Source organism: Phyllobates terribilis, unplaced genomic scaffold, assembly GCF_046119375.1.
Source record: "Phyllobates terribilis strain yellow unplaced genomic scaffold, ASM4611937v1 Scaffold_2__4_contigs__length_985480577, whole genome shotgun sequence".
NCBI lineage: Eukaryota > Metazoa > Chordata > Amphibia > Anura > Dendrobatidae > Phyllobates > Phyllobates terribilis.
The window spans coordinates 450,482,665-450,500,224 of record NW_027362762.1 but is presented as its reverse complement, the minus strand read 5'-3'; the positions used below and the strand labels follow the sequence as shown (position 1 = coordinate 450,500,224).

Sequence of the window (17,560 nt, the reverse complement as noted above, 5' to 3'; positions counted from 1 at the left end):
TGTCCCTTGGGGTCAGCAGTACCGGGGACGGCCTAGAAGTGGTTCCTGGAGGCTACCTGCAGCCCACGCCTGACTCCACCATCAGGGGCTGCAGTGAACACTAGATAGACACTTAGCTATGCCCCTTCCTAGGTAAGTCCGGCATAGTGGGTCCATGAACAACGTGCGCCACCTGTGGGTGTGACAATAGTCAAGTACCGCACTCAGCTTTCTCCGGCAGTCCAAGACAATGTCCAGACAGTGAATGGAGTGTATGCAGAGCACTGTTTTTGAGCTAACAGAGCCCCAAACTCGCATTCGCCAGGGTGTACCAGTGGTCAGATACCCAGGGATCAGCAATTTAACTCATATCTGAAAGATAGGAGATAACTTCTGATTTTGGGAACAACTCTTTTAGAGAGTAAAATCAGTGCAAAATGTTACAAGTTTTCACATGACTAGCAATATTATTAAATATAATATATAGATCTAATAAGTAGCCTACGTCAGAATATACTTCAACTATGATTAAAGGCATATCAAATCTTAGAATAGATTACCTTGCTTGTATGTGACATCATAACAGAAGGCACCAGGAGAATGAAGCACTTCAGGCCCATGAAGAAAAATTTCACAACAAAGTCTGTTATTCCCACAATCCACAAAGCATCCCAGAACTGCAAAGGTCCAAGAGCTGGATTCATAAAAATCAAGCTATAAAAATAAAAAGGAACAAAGTAACATAGCCTGGAAATAATAAAAATACTTCCTAAAACATTCTTGGTATCACAGAATAACATTGGCCAGAAGTCTACGTTTTAGGGGGGGAGGGAATACTCACGCTAAGTGCCCACGTTGCAGAAATGCTGCATATTTTTTCCGCTTCTCCCTGGCAGGAAAAACACATGCGGATTGTACATGCGTTTTTCCTGCCAGGGACAAGCGGAAGTGAAGCGTTCTTCACATGCATTTCTGCATGCGGGTTATCAAGCGCTTTCCAAGCGATTTTAGCATCACTTGGAAAAGTGCTTGACAACTTGTTCACACTCTATAAATCCATGGAACCGGCATGGATTTATAGCAGTGTGACCAAGTTAGTTAAAAAAAAGAATAAGAATGGTAAAAAATTAAAGATTATACTTACCTTCCGATGTCCTCCCTGTGCTTTATCCGGCGCGTCCGGTGTCTTGCACTGCTTGCGGTGGTGTGAAGGATCAGAGGTGAGGTCACTGAGTCATGTGACAGGTCACATGACTCAATGACGTCATGGCAGGTCCTTCACAACACCGCGACCCATACAGCAGAGCAGACGAAGGGGAGAAAACACCGGGAGGACATGGGAAGGTAAGTATAACCTTTATTTTTTATTTTAAATTATTTTTTTTTTTACAGTTTCTATGGTACCCGGGTCTGGATGAGAGTCTCTTCTTCTCCAGACCCGGGTACCATCCGCACATTGAACTGTGTGATACCCGCTTGTGCACATGTAGTGATGCGGATGTCACGCGGTCCAATGCAAGTCAATGGCGGCGATTACGCTGCATGTCCGCAAAATTAATGGACATGCTGCAGATTTTTGAGCTCAGCATGGGCATTGACATTGCGGCTTGTCATTGGGGACCATGGGGGACGGATTACCAAGCGTTTCCCAATAGTAAATTCCGCAGCATAAACGCTTAGAAAATGCTTCATGGGCACGCAGCCTTACAACTTCATATTATACTATAAATTCCTAATCTGAGTATAGGTTTCCCTCCCTGTTCCTTCCTTTTCAGAATGAGATTTAATTTACATGAATAACAATATATTGTTAATATAAACATACCTATAATAAAGTGCCTGAGATGAGAAGCTGTAATACAAAAGCACTGAGCAGCCGGACAAAAATACCAGGAGCCAGACACATTGCAATTTGGAATACTTATCCTATGAAACAAGTACAAAAAATATTAATGTACAAAATTCTGCACAAATACAGTTAAGTGGTAAATATTAGATAATTATTTTACAAAAAAAAGGCAACAACCATGACTAAATAAGTAATTTGTGTATGGGTATCAGAGCACAAGAATACACTGTGCATGCCAACCTAACAACCCCTATAGAGGGTATTCACACACATTTATTTCATATTCACTAGACATGCCAGAAAGGGTTGATAGATTTGGTTCTCCGCTCTGGGACCCACATCTTTATCAAGAATGGGGGTTTCACACCCACTTGTAGATGTAGCCACTGGCAAATGCAAGACCAATTTTCCACCTGGAAATGGCAACCACCTCATAGGGCAGGACTGGACTTGCCCATTTTCCACATAGGTACAGGTCCCAGTAGTGCGACCAGCATATATCAGACATTTACACTGTGTGCAGAATTATTAGGCAATTTAGTATTTTGATCACATGATACTTTTTATACATGTTGTCCTACTCCAAGCTGCATAGAGTTGAGAGCCAACTACCAATTGAGTAAATCTGGTGATGTGCATCTCTGTAATGAGGAGGGGTGTTGATTAATGACATCAACACCCTCTATAAGGTGTGCTTAATTATTAGGCAACTTCCTTTCTTTGGCAAAATGGGTCAGAAGAGAGATTTGATGGGCTCTGAAAAGTCCAAAATTGTGAGATATCTTGCAGAGGGATGCAGCAGTCTTGAAATTTCCAAATTTTTGAAGCGTGATCACCGAACAATCAAGCGTTTCATCGCAAATATCCAACAGGGTCGCAAGAAGTGTGTTGGCCAAAAAAGGCGCAAAATAACTGCCCATGAATTGAGGAAAATCAAGAGTGAAGCTGCCAAGATGCCATTAGCCACCAGTTTTGCCATATTTCAGAGCTGCAACGTTACTGGAGTATCAAAAAGCACAATGTGTACGATACTCAGGGACATGGCCAAGGTAAGGAAGGCTGAAAAACGACCACCTTTGAACAAGAAACATAAGATAAAACGTTAAGAATGGGTCAAGAAATATCTTAAGACTGATTTTTCAAAGGTTTTATGGACTGATGAAATGAGAGTGACTCTTGATGGGCCAGAGGCTGGATCAGTAAAGGGCAGAGAGCTCCACTCCGACTCAGACGCCAGCAAGGTGGAGGTGGGGTACTGGTATGGGCTGGTATCATCACAGATGAACTTGTGGGACGTTTTCGGGTTGAGGATGGAGTGAAGCTCTACTGCCAGTTTCTGGAAGACAACTTCTTCAAGCAGTGGTACAGGAAGAAGTCGGTATTGTTCAAGAAAAACATGATTTTCATGCAGGACAATGCTCCATCACATGCATCCAACTACTCCACAGCGTGGCTGGCAAGTAAAGGTCTAAAAGAAGAAAAAATAATGACATGGCCCCCTTGTTCACCTGATCTGAACCCCATAGAGAACCTGTGGTCCATCATAAAATGTGAGATCTACAGGGAGGGAAAACAGTACACCTCTGGGAACAGTGTCTGGGAGGCTGTGGTGGCTGCTGCATGCAATGTTGATCGAAAACAGATCAAGCAACTGACAGAATCTATGGATGGAAGGCTATTGAGTGTCATCATAAAGAAAGGTGGCTATATTGATCACTAATTTTTTTGGTTTTTGTTTTTGCATGTCAGAAATGTTTATTTCTAAATTTTGTGCACTGATATTGGTTTACCTGGTGAAAATAAACAAGTGAGATGGGATTATATTTGGTTTTTATTAAGTTGCCTAATAATTCTGCACAGTAATAGATACCTGCACAAACAGATATCCTCCTAAGATAGCCAAATCTAAAAAAAAAACCACTCCAACTTCCAAAAATATTAAGCTTGGATATTTCTGAGTCTTTTGGGTTGATTGAGAACATAGTTGTTGATCAATAATAAAAATAATCCTCTAAAATACAACTTGCCTAATAATTCTGCACACAGTGTATAGCATGCCCTGTGAGGGTGTATGTAGATTAAAAAAGCACTCCGTTCTTTTAGTAGACCCCCTCCAGAAAACGCTCCGAAAAATTGCTCTAAGGGTATGTTCACATTTTTTCCAGCAGACAAAAAAAACAATATTTGAAGCAAAAGACGCTTCAGAAATCAAACTTATTTTTCTGGAGTTTTGAAAACCTGAAGCGAGATATTTTAATGGTTTTTTACATCGTTCTCTCAATGACCTTTTCTGCTGGCTTTTATTATTCATCTTTTATTCTGTGTGTGTAATTTGAGCGTCTTAACATCATTTTCCACATGTTTTTTAAATTCCATTAAACAATGAAAAAGACGCTAGCATTTTTTAAGCAAAAACGCTCAAAGAGATGCCGCCTAGTGATGAGCGAGCGTACTCGTTTAACCCTTTCACCGAGCTTGCTCGGGTGCTTCCCGAATATCTTCGGCGTGCTTGTATATTATGTTCCAGTCTCTGCGTCTGCATGATTTACAGCTGTAAGACAGCATGAACACATGCAGGGATTGCCTGTTTGTTAGGGAATCCTCACATGTGTTCAGGCTGTCTTAAATCATGCAGACGCAGGGACTGGAACATAATACACGAGCACGCCGAAGATACTCGGTAAGCATCCGAGCGTGCTCTGTGAAAGGGTTAAACGAACACGCTTACTCATCATTAATGCCGCCGCATCTTACAAACATCTTTTTAGCCTTCCCATTGACTTGTATTTTATAGTATTGAGTGTCTTCCCAGTGGAAAATGCCTGCAGATGTACATGTTACTTATTTTAAACACTTGGCGTCTTTTGAAAGCCTGAAGAGTTTGAAAGAAGCTCAAAAACCTGAACATAGGCCCATTCATTCGAGTGTTTTTTGGAGCAGCTTTTTCCGCTCTGAAAATACACTCCCCCCCCCCCCCCCCAAAAAAAAACCAAAACATTGTGAACCTAACCTAAAAATATTTGAAAGACTCTTCCTATTCACTTCTATTGCAAAACCACTTTGCTTTTCATATGTTAAGTCTTTTGAGCGTTTGATTTCTCTTCAGGTTCTGAAAAAAAGAAATGTCACGTCTTCGGAGCACCTCCTGATGGAATCGGCTCCAAACTAGGTACTGTCCAATCAAAAGGCTGCAAAACACACTTCAGGAAAAAAAAAAAAAAAACTCTTCCAAAACTATTCAAAACTGCTTCAGGAAGCAAAAAAAAAACCCCAAAACCTCTGTTTGCGCTTTAAAACATGATTTCACTTCGCAGACTTATTCTTGATGTGTTTTGTGTCAGTAATCCATATTCATGGCTGCTAATGAGCTTACTTACTCTTAGAAAAACCTGATTTACAATGCTTTTATTTGCATACAGAAAAGTTGTTAGCAGGCCAATTCCAACAGTAATGCCTAATAAAAAAACAAAATAAAAAGAAAGTTAAAATATAAAACACAACAAAATCGTTTAAAGTAACGGCCCTCTAAATAAAATGAAATGAAATGTCAAATAAAAATCTGGAAAGCGTCACGCTATGGTGACATGGTGCATCAAAGGTATACACCAGTGGAGTCTTCCGACAGCTGTCAATCATTCCAGAAAGGACATGTGTAAGAACAGTGCGACTCTTCAGGACAGCAGCACCAAATATTAAATTTCATTTAATCTGGAGATTAATTGTTAATTGGAATTTGTCACCAGGTTTTTCCACCTAATCTGAGAGCAGCATAATGTAGGGACGGAGAACCTGATTCAAGCGATTTGTCACTTATTAGGCTGTTTGCTGTAGTTTTGATAATCGACTGCTGATAAAACTGTGATGTTATTACTACAGGACTTGCTGCCTCATGCTATGTAGTTCTCCTGCTCTGTATAACCCCACCGCCACCACTGATAGGCAACTTTCTGTGTACACTGTGCATAGGCAGAAATCTGCCAGTCAGTGGTGTGAGCAGGGTTATACAGAACTCTGCATTAGAGAACTGGTAAACCCGCAGCAGAGAAAATCGTTTTAATCAAAGCAACAGCAACCAGTAAAATAAGTGATACATGGCTGGAATCAGTGTTTCTGCCCCTACATTATGCTGCTCTCAGATGGGGTAGCAAAAATCTAGTGACAGATTCCCTTTAATCGACTTTATGCAGAACAACAATAACTACAATGTGAGTGAAAATGAGACAATACCTGTTAGGTGCTGAACAATGAGTTTGGCACTAAAGATTAAAATATACGGAAAGCTTTTATCCAACCACTGATAGACATGCAGGACCTCGGAGATGCTGTTGCCATGTTCTCTTGGGTCTGTGTTATTTGGATCGTTATGTGCACCCCCATCACTGGTATGAGAGTGCGTGTGACCAGTTCGATTCTGAATCCGTATGGTTGGTCTGGCATGTCTTGGGCCGGATCTAGCGCCACTTTCTGAATTTGCTGAATGTATATTTATTGCTACATCTCCAGAGATGCCGGAACCATCTGCAGGTGAACGGTTAGCAGGGAGAGAAAGGCAGGGCAAGCCATCACCATTTCCCGTCTGATGGGCATGTCCAGCGCTTGTCTGCATGATGGCGGTCCCCTCTTCTTCCAACTTACAAGCCTCGCTGCTACATTTCCTAAAATGGAAAGAATACATGAGCACACACTGCTCAACCCCAAACATATAAAGGAACATGTACCCAAAATAAGAAAACAAAACTTTACTAAAAAGAAGGACTCCCAACTAGTAAAGTATACTATGTACCAAAAACAAGAAGCCTCTTAGACACCAGCAGGTGCTTTTTATCCACGTGGAGGGGGTAAATATTAGCTTGGTCCAACGTCTAGGAACCAGACAGATTAAAATCTTATATGACACTTGTACTGAAGGCCTGACAAATGCATAGAGACTGACTTGTGGTCCGCACTAAGCCGTGTGATCCAGGCTGTCAGAGTGAGGGTCACGTTCTGAGAAATAAAGCAATGGCTCCGAAATTTGGAATGTAACCCCAGTAAGACAATTAAGGGGACCATTATTTACCACTACTATCAAACCAGAAGGTTAAAGCACTTCACGGAGTGCTCCTTTAAAGTATGACCATGTGCTGAAACTCCCTAATCAGTGGGTCCAATGTTCCTCGCAAAGAATCATTAACTAGTTCAAGACTGGACCATTTTCCGATAACCATACACTGACACATTCCGTTTTTGTTATACATGTGGTCCAAACTTTTTTTTTCTAATTCAGTTATTTAAATAATTTTTGTGATATGTGGGGCTTAAGTTTACGTAATTTCTAGGTCCTTATTATTGTGGGAAAACGGTGTTTACTAAGTACTCAATGTTGTTTACATGCACTATTGTCTTTACGTATTTACTTACAGCAGGGTATATGTTCATTTTGTTTCTATCCTGGGTTTTGTCTGTTTACTGGCCAGTGTGAACATGCTCCTACTTCGCATGCATACCAACTTATACTCCAGTTGATTTTTTCCGGTTTAGTTTCAGGTTTCTGCATTTAGTGCAGGTAACGGTGCGGCCTCCCTTCCTTTGAGCTGGACATTACATTTAAACAGCTTCTCATTTGCTGTGTGTCCATGTTGGGGACCCTGCTCAGCCCTTATTCACACAGATGTCACTATGACGCATGGTAAGGTTTTAATACTTGAGGTTAGGACCATCCTGATTGTGGTACACCTTGGCGTTGGTTGGATGGCATTTACGTTTTTGTTTTTTTTAAAAAAAACAAAAACGGTGTTTACCAAGTCCCCAATGTTACTTATATGCACTATTACTTTTACTTATTTACTTTCCGCATGGTATGTGAAGTCCACTTGTACCCGACTGTCCCTATGAGTATTCGTACCAGTCTGCCTGATCCTAGGGGTATTAGTGCCCACACACCTGTTCATGACTTGTTTTTGCCACTTTTTTTTTAGTATCTTCATTGTATTATTTATTATCTATTAGGAAAGATAGTAAAGTTCCTATTATTCCTTATGATTATTATTTTCTTACTTCTACCCTTCCCTCCCTGTCTGTTTTCTGGTTTTCTTAACCAAATTAAGGAGATTGAGGTGGGTTTTCTCTTTTACTTTGAACTACTGTTACATTATGTGTGCATGTTATGCTTCCATTGGGTCACGGGTGGTATTTAGGGCATCCAGTTCCCCCTGATGAACTCAGTTTATTGAGGTCACCAAGTCATGTATAGTGGGGTCTCACGCTATGATACCGGCTGACGGGTTGCACGTCATGCCAGACCGTAACTCCGGCTATGGCTTGGCGTTGTATCCAAACCACTGGCACTTATATCGCAGACCTGCATTGTGGTGTATCAACAGAAGGTTGTGGAGAAGTAAGTCGATCTGTGAAATGGATGAGTACTAACGCTCATACACTGCTATTCTGCTTTGCCTTGAGCCCTGGTACCACCGTTTGTCATTGGATAAATTTGAATAGTACCTTAGTGGGAAATCCAGCCAAACTGGACTGTCTACATTTTGATGTGCAGTTACTTTGAAGTTCTTTACTTTCAAAAGTGCCTTCACCCAGCCTCAGACACAGTCTACAGCTAATAATCTACGTATAATTATGGTGGATGAATCCTCAGTAATTCACAATCTTGGGTGTAGCTCTATAAATTGTGCTTTATGAATTCTATTATTTATTCATGTGCTGTACCACCCTGATGATCGGTTATAGCCACTGGCGTAACTTGTTGGCCCTAATGCAACATCTCCCAAGCGGGCCTTCAAATACTAACCACTAGTCTCTCACAGTTTTAGTTTTCTCATATGTGCAGAAGAAACTTTTCTAACTTTAACTCCTGCACCCACTATATTTACACCCTTGGTTATAGGATACTTGCTAATGGGACTAATAAAGGTCTATTAATTATGGATTATATTCCTGAATAATTATGCTTACCTTACTCTAATTGATATATACATTTTTGTTTTATGAAATAGGAATTGATTTGAATGAGATACAAATTTTTTACGGAATCAAACTTGACTTTTCTTGCCGGATCAGACTGTTAATATATTTTCCTCATTAGCCCCATTTCATATTTATAAAGAATTTAAGAATATTTTGTAATTTTTTTTTTATAGCATTCCGCCCGAGTGCTGTCCCCGCGAGTAACAGTATCCACCCGCCTATCCCTGACTGTCCCCGCGAGTAACAGTACCCATCCGCCTATCCCTGACTGTCCCCGCGAGTAACAGTACCCATCCGACTATCTGCGACTATCCCTATTAATAATAGTACCCATCAGACTATCCCTGACTGTCCCTATTAGTAATAGTACCCATCCACCTATCCCTATTAAAGGGAAAGTGTCACCCCCTGGGCGATATCAGACCTCTACTATGGCCATACAGGTATTAGAAAAGTAAATCTACAGTTAGGTCCATACTGTATCTATTTGGACAGAGACAACATTTTTGTAATTTTGGTTCTAGACATTACCACAATGAATTTTAAACAAAATTCAGATGCAGTTGAAGTTCAGACTTTCAGCTTTCATTTGTGGGTATCCACATTAAAATTGGATGAAGGGTTTAGGAGTTTCAGCTCCTTAACATTTGCCACCCTGTTTTTAAAGGGACCAAAAGTAATTGGACAATTGACTCCAAGGCTATTTCATGGACAGGTGTGGGCAATCCCTTCGTTATGTCATTCTCAATTAAGCAGATAAAAGGCCTGGAGTTGATTTGAGGTGTGCTGCTTGCATTTGGAAGGTTTTGCTGTGAAGTAAACATGCGATCAAATGAGCTCTCCATGCAGGTGAAACAAGCCATCCTTAAGCTGCAAAAACAGAAAAAAACCATCCGAGAAATTGCTACAATATTAGGAGTGGCAAAATCTACAGTTTGGTACATCCTGAGAAAGAAAGAAAGCACTGGTGAACTCATCAATGCAAAAAGACCTGGGCACCCACGGAAGACAACAGTGGTGGATGATTGCAGAATAATCTCCATGGTGAAGAGAAACCCCTTCACAACAACCAACCAAGTGAACAACACTCTCCAGGAGGTAGGTGTATCAATATCCAAATCTACCATAAAGAGAAGACTGCATGAAAGTAAATACAGAGGGTTCACTGCACAGTGCAAGCCACTCATAAGCATCAAGAATAAAAAGGCTAGACTGGACTTTGCTAAAAAACATCTAAAAAAGCCAGCACAGTTCTGGAAGAACATTCCTTGGACAGATGAAACCAAGATGAACCTCTACCAGAATGATGGAAAGAGAAAAGTATGGCGAATGCGTGGTACAGCTCATGATCCAAAGCATACCACATCATCTGTAAAACACGGCGGAGGCAGTGTGATGGCTTGGGCATGCATGGCTGCCAGTGGCACTGGGTCACTAGTGTTTATTGATGATGTGACACAGGACAGAAGCAGCCGAATGAATTCTGATGTATTCAGAGCCATACTGTGTGCTCAGATCCAGCCAAATGCTGCCAAACTGATTGTCCATCTGTAGTATGAAATGATGACCAATGACCCAAAACATAAAGCCAAAGCAACCCAGGAGTTTATTAAAGCAAAGAAGTGGAATATTCATGAATGGCCAAGTCAGTCACCTGATCTCAACCCAATTGAGCATGCATTTCACTTGTTAAAGACTAAACTTCAGACAGAAAGGCCCACAAACAAACAGCAACTGAAAACCACTGCAGTGAAGGCCTGGCAGAGCATCAAAAAGGAGGAAACAGCGTCTTGTGATGTCCATGAGTTCAAGACTTCAGGCAGTCATTGCCAACAAAGGGTTTTCAACCAAGTACTAGAAATGAACATTTTATTTACAATTATTTAATCTGTCCAATTACTTTTGGTCCCTTTAAAAACAGGGTGGCACATGTTAATGAGCTGAAACTCCTAAACCCTTCATTCAATTTTAATGTGGATACCCTCAAATGAAAGCTGAAAGTCTGAACTTCAACTGCATCTGAATTGTTTTGTTTAAAATTCATTGTGGTAATGTCTAGAACCAAAATTAGAAAAATGTTGTCTCTGTCCAAATATATATGGACCTAACTGTATACTTACCTGTATGGCCCATAGCAGAGGTCTGACTGCAGAGAAATCTAGTTTTATAAAGTCTGTTTTCCAGAGGCTTGGCATCCGGGGGACGCCAAGCAAACCCCCTCCTATCTGTTTGCTATTCCCCTAAATCGTTGTCTCTGTGCTAAATTACCATATTCCCCCCCTCACCTGCACATCACGGGCCCTGTGACGTGCCCTGCTCTGCCTCCCCTCCCGCGCATACGCAAATCGCCGCTCCCATGAAGAGCGCTGTGTTTCCCTCCAGCCCCGTTTGGCTGCGTACTGCGCCGCAGCCTTGTATTGCGAATCGAAGGTGAGTCACAGACTTCAGCTCCGCTGGCAATACATAACCAAACGGGGCTGGAGGGAAGCAAAGCGCACTCCATGGGAACGGCGCTTTGCACATGTGCGGGAGAGGAGGCAGAGCAGGGCACGTCCTGTCAGAGGGCCTGTCAGAGGGCGGGGATATGGTAATTTAGCACAGAGGCGGCGATTCAGGGGAATAGTAAGCAGATAGGAGGGATTTGCTTGGTGTCCCCCTGACGCCAAGCCTCTGGAAAACAGACTTTATAAAACCAGATTTCTCTGTAATCAGACCTCTGCTATGGGCCATACAGGCAAGTAGAGATTTACTTTTCTATACCCTGTAGGCCTATAGTAGGGGTCTGATATCGCCCAGGGGGGTGAAAAATTCCCTTTAATAGTAGTATCCATCTGCCTATCCCTGACTGTCCCTATTAGTAATAGTACCCATCCATCTATCCCTGAATGTCCCCTAAGGGCCCATACCCATCAGCGTTAATAAAATTGGTCCGACGATGTTCCTGAAAAGTTGGACATGTGGCATGCGAGTACAATGCGATTTTTCTCACCTAGCATCCGAATTACATCTGAATGATGTGTGAATGCAATCCGTATGCAATGCGATTTTAACATTAGCTTTTAAAGATAGTTTTCAAAGTAAATATTCAATACATAGATAAAAATATAAAAAAAATGGGAGTTAGATCTATAATTATTGCTTTGCGTGTGTAACTTACTTTACATGTATTTAATTAATGAAAAAAAATGGTGTGGGGTTCCCTGAAATGTTAATAACCAGCTGAGGGAAAGCAGACAGCTGTGGGCAGATGTTTATAGCCTGGGAAGGGGGTAATACACATGGAGCTTCCCAGGCTATTAATATCAGCTCACAGCCGTATACTTAACCTTTACTGGATATTAAAATGGGGAACCCCCCCCCCCCAAAAAAAATAGAATTAAACTTACCGGTAATTCGGTTTATAATAACCCTCCACGACAGCACCAAAGGAGGATGTCATCCCACCCTAAAAGGGACAGGAAACACAAAGAGGTTAAATAGCCCCTCCCTCATCCTCCCTCCAATGTTTTATAAAAGGACCACACAAGTATGGATGCTTCAAATTATATTTATTCTTATTCAAATTAGATTATTTTTTGGCTAACCAAGCCTGGGAGGGAATTACGAGTGCTGTCGTGGAGGGTTATTAGAAACCAAATTACCGGTAAGTCTAATTCTATTTTCTCCAATAACCCCCCACGACAGCACCAAAGGAGGAGTACCAAAGACTCATGCTCAGGGAGGGACAATGGCCTGAAGCACTTTCCGCCCAAAGGCCAAGTCCTTAATGGGCATTAAATTAAGTTTGTAATGTTTGGTGAAGGTATGGACTGAGGACCATGTAGCTGCTCTCCATATCTGCTCGAGGGAAGAGTTAGCCTTCTCTGCCCAGGAGACGGACATGGCTCTAGTAGAGTGTGCTTTTAGCTTTTCTGGTGGTGAGAGATCCTGGATCTGATATGACTCCACAATTGCTTTCTTGATCCAAGTAGCGATGGTAACCTTTGAGACTTTCTTCCCTCTGTTCTATTCAGATGGCTGAATAAAGAGGTTCTGATCCTTCCTCCAGGCCTCTGTCTTTTGGAGGTAGTGAAGAACAACAAACGACACGTCCAAAGTATGGAATTCTTCTTCCCTTTTATTTTTTGGGTCCTGACAGAAGGAAGGCAGAATTATCTCCTGTGATCTATGAAAGTCTGAGACTACCTTTGGCAAGAAAGATGGGTCCAGTTGTAGAATCATCCTATCATCCAGGATTCTCAAATATGGGTCATTTACTGAGAAGGCCTGCATTTCTCCCACTCTCCTGGCAGTGGTAATCGCTACTAGAAAAAGTTGTTTTCCAGGCTAATTTATCCAGCTCTATTGAGGCCAAAGGTTCAAACGGTGGTAGTGTCAGACCTTTAAGGACGATATTAAGATCCCAGGAGGGAACGTGGTTGAATATTCTGGGACACAGACAAGTAGCTGCTGTCATGAACCTTTTTACCCATCGGTGTTCGGCTAGGCTCTGGTCGAAATAGGCACTCAGCGCCGTGATATGAACCTTGAGGGTGCTGGGTCTAACGCCTTTCTCCAGCCCCTCTTGTAAAAAATCCAAGATCTGGGTCATGCCAGGATGCCAAAGATCTGGTATATTTGGTTTATACCATGTTAGGAAGATCTTCCATATCTTGCTGTATATGGAGTTTGTGATTTGTTTCCTACTTTTTTGTAGGGTATGAATTACTCGGTCTGAGAGTCCCTTGGCTTTCAGGATTGTGAACTCAGAAGCCAGGCCGCTAGATGGAGGTTCTCTGGATCTGGATGGAATATTGGGCCCTGATGGAGAAGGTTTTTGATTGCTGGCAGAATGAGGGGTCCTTCTATGCTTAGACTATTTAGTGCACAGAACTAGCTCCTTTTGGGCCAAAGTGGGGCTATCAAGATTATCTTGACCTCCTCGGTCCTTACTTTCTGTAAGGTCTTGGGTAGCAATGGAATTGGGGGAAAAGCGTATGCTAGATGGAAACGCCACGGGTGAGCAAATGCATCCATCCCTAGGCATACGTCGTTTGGATCTAGGGAGAAGTATTTTCTGCCTTGGTGTTCTGGCATCTTGCAAAGAGGTCCACCTCCGGACGACCCCATTGTCTGGTCGGCATGTGGAAAATGTCTAAGTCCAGCTCCCATTCCCCCAGATGGATTTTCCTTCTGCTCAGAAAATCGGCCTGGATGTTGTCTGAGCCTTTTATGTGCAGACTGTTATGCACACGCCCGGGCTGAGCGGCGTGTGCGTGTGATTGTAGTGATTCCACTGGACCGTGCCGGAGAGTGAATGCCTGGAGGGGCTTAACTAGGTATTCACCCGATCCGACCAGGGTCGCACGACGGCATACGACGCCAGTGCACCAAGGAGGAACCGAGCAAAGGGACCAGGTGCTACTCCAGGACAGACCCCGGACACGGCTGTTGACCCACACAGGGGAATACAGGAACAGACTGGTAGGCTGGCACACAGACTGGTGGGTATAGGCAGGCACGACTGGTATGCAGGCAGGCGGGTAAGCAGGCAGGGGGGTACAGGCAAGCACAGCTAGAGTGCAGACAGGGAGGCACTAGCAGGTAGGAACACAGGCGGGATAGGACCCAGTACACACTGGGACTCAGGAACAATACAGGCAGAGGGGTACAGGCAAGCACAGCTAGAGTGCAGACAGGGAGGCACTAGCAGGTAGGGACACTGGCGGGATAGGACCCAGTACACACTGGGACTCAGGAACAGAGCCACAGATGTGGCGGACAAACACAGCAGAGTGAGGCCGCCCAGAGAGGTGAGCGAGAACAGGGCAGGACAAGGCCGCCTGGAGCGGTGAGCAAGAGTAGAGCAGGACAAGGCCGCCAGGAGCGGTGAACAAAGGATCAAAGCTGAGCGAGACTGCTGGAGCAGTGAGCAAGAGTAAAGCAGGACGAGGCCGCCTGGAGCGGTGAGCAAGAGTGGAGCGAGACTGCCGGAGCAGCGAGCAAAAGGGTCAGAGCGGAGCAAGGCTGCCGGAGCAGCGAGCAAAGGAGTCAGAGCAGGCTAGAACCGCCGGAGCGGTAAGCAAAGGAGTCAGAGCAGACTAGAACCGCCGGAGCGGTGAGCAAAGGAGTCAGAGCAGGCTAGAACCGCCGGAGCGGTGAGCAAAGGAGTCAGAGCAGGCTAGAACCGCCGGAGCGGTGAGCAAAGGAGTCAGAGCAGGCTAGAACCGCCGGAGCAGTGAGCAAAGGAGTCAGAGCAGGCAAGGCTGAGTAGGGGGGACAGGGCTCTGTTCACACGGAACAGACAGGAAGGGAAAGGCAGAGCCAGACACCCACAGGGTACTTGCAGTGAAGTAGCGAGTGGACCACAAACTCACAAACGGGAGTACAGAGACAACAGGCAGGAGTTAGGTACGAGTTCAGACTCTGCAGAAAAAGGAAAGGAACGGACATAGAGAAAAGACAGATGAAAGAAAGGAGAGAGTACAGACTGGAACTGAGTGTACGGACGAGACCGACACAGGAGCGGGACACAGGAGCGGGTCTGGGAATACGGCCCCCAGAGTGGCGGGACGAACAGGCAAGGAGCGTGTTCAGACAGAACAGACAAGATACAGGAGCAGGTCTGGGTAATCGGCCCCCAGAGAGGCGGGACAAACAGGCAAGGAGCGTGTTCAGACAGGACAGACAAGATACAGGAACGGATCTAGGTAATCGGCCCCTAGAAGGCGGGAGGAACAGGCTAGGAGCGTGTTCAGACAGGCCTGGAAATACAGCCTCCAGGAAAGGCAGCAGGCAAGAGTACACAGACAGGACTCAGTTCAGACACGGGAACTGACACCGCAAGGCAGGAGACATAGACAGGACTCAGTTCAGACACGGGAACTGATACCACAAGACAGGAGACAAAGAACGGGACCTGGCATCTTCAGAGTGCAGGCACACACTGAATGAAACACTATGCTCAGGCAGGGATAGATGGGAGCAGCTGAGCTATATACCAGGTGACAGACAGCAATAGGCTGAGGACGCACAAGGGGTGTGACCCACTGCAGGTACAAAAAGCAGGAAGTGATCGGGCGCCGCCCTTAAGCAGCAGAAACAGACACAAACAGACAGCATGGAGGGAAGCCAGAGAGATATTCTGGACTGGAGATCAAGTGCGCGCTCTTGCACAGTGGGAGATGGACCACCATGCAAGGACGCCGCCAGGTATGTTACAGTACCCCCCCCCCCTTACGCCCCCTCTTCTTCAGGCCTGCCAGAATCTTCCGCAGGGAATTCGAGGACCAGTCGTTCACTTCAAGGAGATCACTTCCACTGTCCACAGGAAAAACTGATCTCATCTGGTTAGCTAGGATGCTACCTCCTATCCAGCCATCCTCAGCAACAGACGAAACGGGTGGAGTACCAGGAACAGCACACAAGGAAGTCTCTCTCCACATATTTTCAGGTGGCACCCCAGAGGGTACAGGAGACAACTGGAAGTCCTTCACCGGGTTGGAGGGGGACAGAGACTTGGGGGTAATCTCTGCTTCGAGGTACATCTTGTCAAGCTCACAGGAAGAAATAGACGGGTTATCAGGTACATAATGAGGAAAAGTCACTGTCTCTTTGTTATCTGGTGGTACCCCGGAGGATTCAGGAAACAACTGGAGGTCCTCCGCCGGGTCAGAAGAGTGCAGAGGCTCAGAGAAAACATCTGCTTCAGAGTACACTAGGTCGGACTCACTGGACGAAGCAGGCGAGGTATCGGGTACCGAGTATAGGAAAGTCTCTGTCCATTCACCACCAGGTGGCACCCCGAAGGGTTCTGGAGACAACTGGCGGTCCTCCGCCTGGTCAGAGGGGTGTAGAGACTCACGGGTAACCTCTGCTTCAGAGTACACTAGGTCGGACTCACTGGACGAAGCAAGCGAGGTATCAGATCTAGGATATAGGAGAGTCTCTGTCCATTCACCACCAGGTGGCACCCAGAAGGGTTCTGGAGACAACTGGAGGTCCTCCGCCTGGTCGGAGGGGTGTAGAGACTCGGGAGTAACCACTGCTTCGGAGTACACTAGGTTGGACTCACTGGACGAAGCGAGCGAGGTATCAGGTACAGAGTATAGGAGAGTCTCTGTCCTTTCGCTACCAGGTAGCACCTCGAAGGGTTCTGGAGACAACTGGAGGTCCTCCGCCTGGTCGGAGGGGTGTAGAGACTCGGGAGTAACCTCTGCTTCGGAGTACACTAGGTTGGACTCACTGGACGAAGCGAGCGAGGTATCAGGTACAGAGTATAGGAGAGTCTCTGTCCTTTCGCTACCAGGTAGCATCCCGAAGGGTTCAGGAGACAACTGGAGGTCCTCCGCCTGGTCGGAGGGGTGTAGAGACTCGGGGGTAACTACCACTTTGGGGTACCCATTGTCAGGCTCACAGGACGAAGCGGACAAAGTATCGAGTACCGGGTGTAGAGAAGTCTCTCTCCATTTGTCATCGAGTGGTATCCCGGAGGATTCAGGAGGCAACAGGGGGTCCTCCACCAGGTAGTAGAGGTGCACAGACTCTGAGGTAACCACAGCTTTGGAGCATCCTTGGACATGCACACCGGTTAAAGTGGGTGAAGCATCTGATGCCGGGTGCAGGAAGTTCTCCTGTGTGGAGTCTGGATGGGCAGAAGTCTCTTCGGGCAGGAGAACTGGTGCACTACCCACGCACATTACCCGTTGGGGCTTCTCCGGGATACAGGGAGATGAAGCTTCAGTAGGGACTTCAAGGTTGGGGTCAGGAGGTCTCAGGGAGGACAGACCCTGG

At 44.9% G+C, this 17,560-nt stretch overlaps 1 protein-coding gene across 2 annotated transcripts in view; it reads right to left on the bottom strand.

The window, feature by feature from the left end:
• The window catches only part of RNFT1 (ring finger protein, transmembrane 1), a 47,452-nt gene that overhangs the window by 21,228 nt on the left and 8,664 nt on the right, over positions 1 to 17,560 (bottom strand). The window contains exons 2-6 of one of the 2 annotated variants that reach the window (XM_073665503.1): positions 12,175 to 12,233; positions 6,056 to 6,483; positions 5,206 to 5,282; positions 1,805 to 1,905; positions 540 to 693 (exon numbers count right to left, since the gene is read on the bottom strand). In XM_073665503.1, the coding sequence (XP_073521604.1) occupies positions 540 to 693; positions 1,805 to 1,905; positions 5,206 to 5,282; positions 6,056 to 6,483; positions 12,175 to 12,227 (813 nt within the window). In that variant the 5' untranslated portion in view covers positions 12,228 to 12,233. The remainder of the gene's footprint in view (positions 1 to 539; positions 694 to 1,804; positions 1,906 to 5,205; positions 5,283 to 6,055; positions 6,484 to 12,174; positions 12,234 to 17,560) is intronic. The other variant, XM_073665504.1, reaches the window with a different exon arrangement.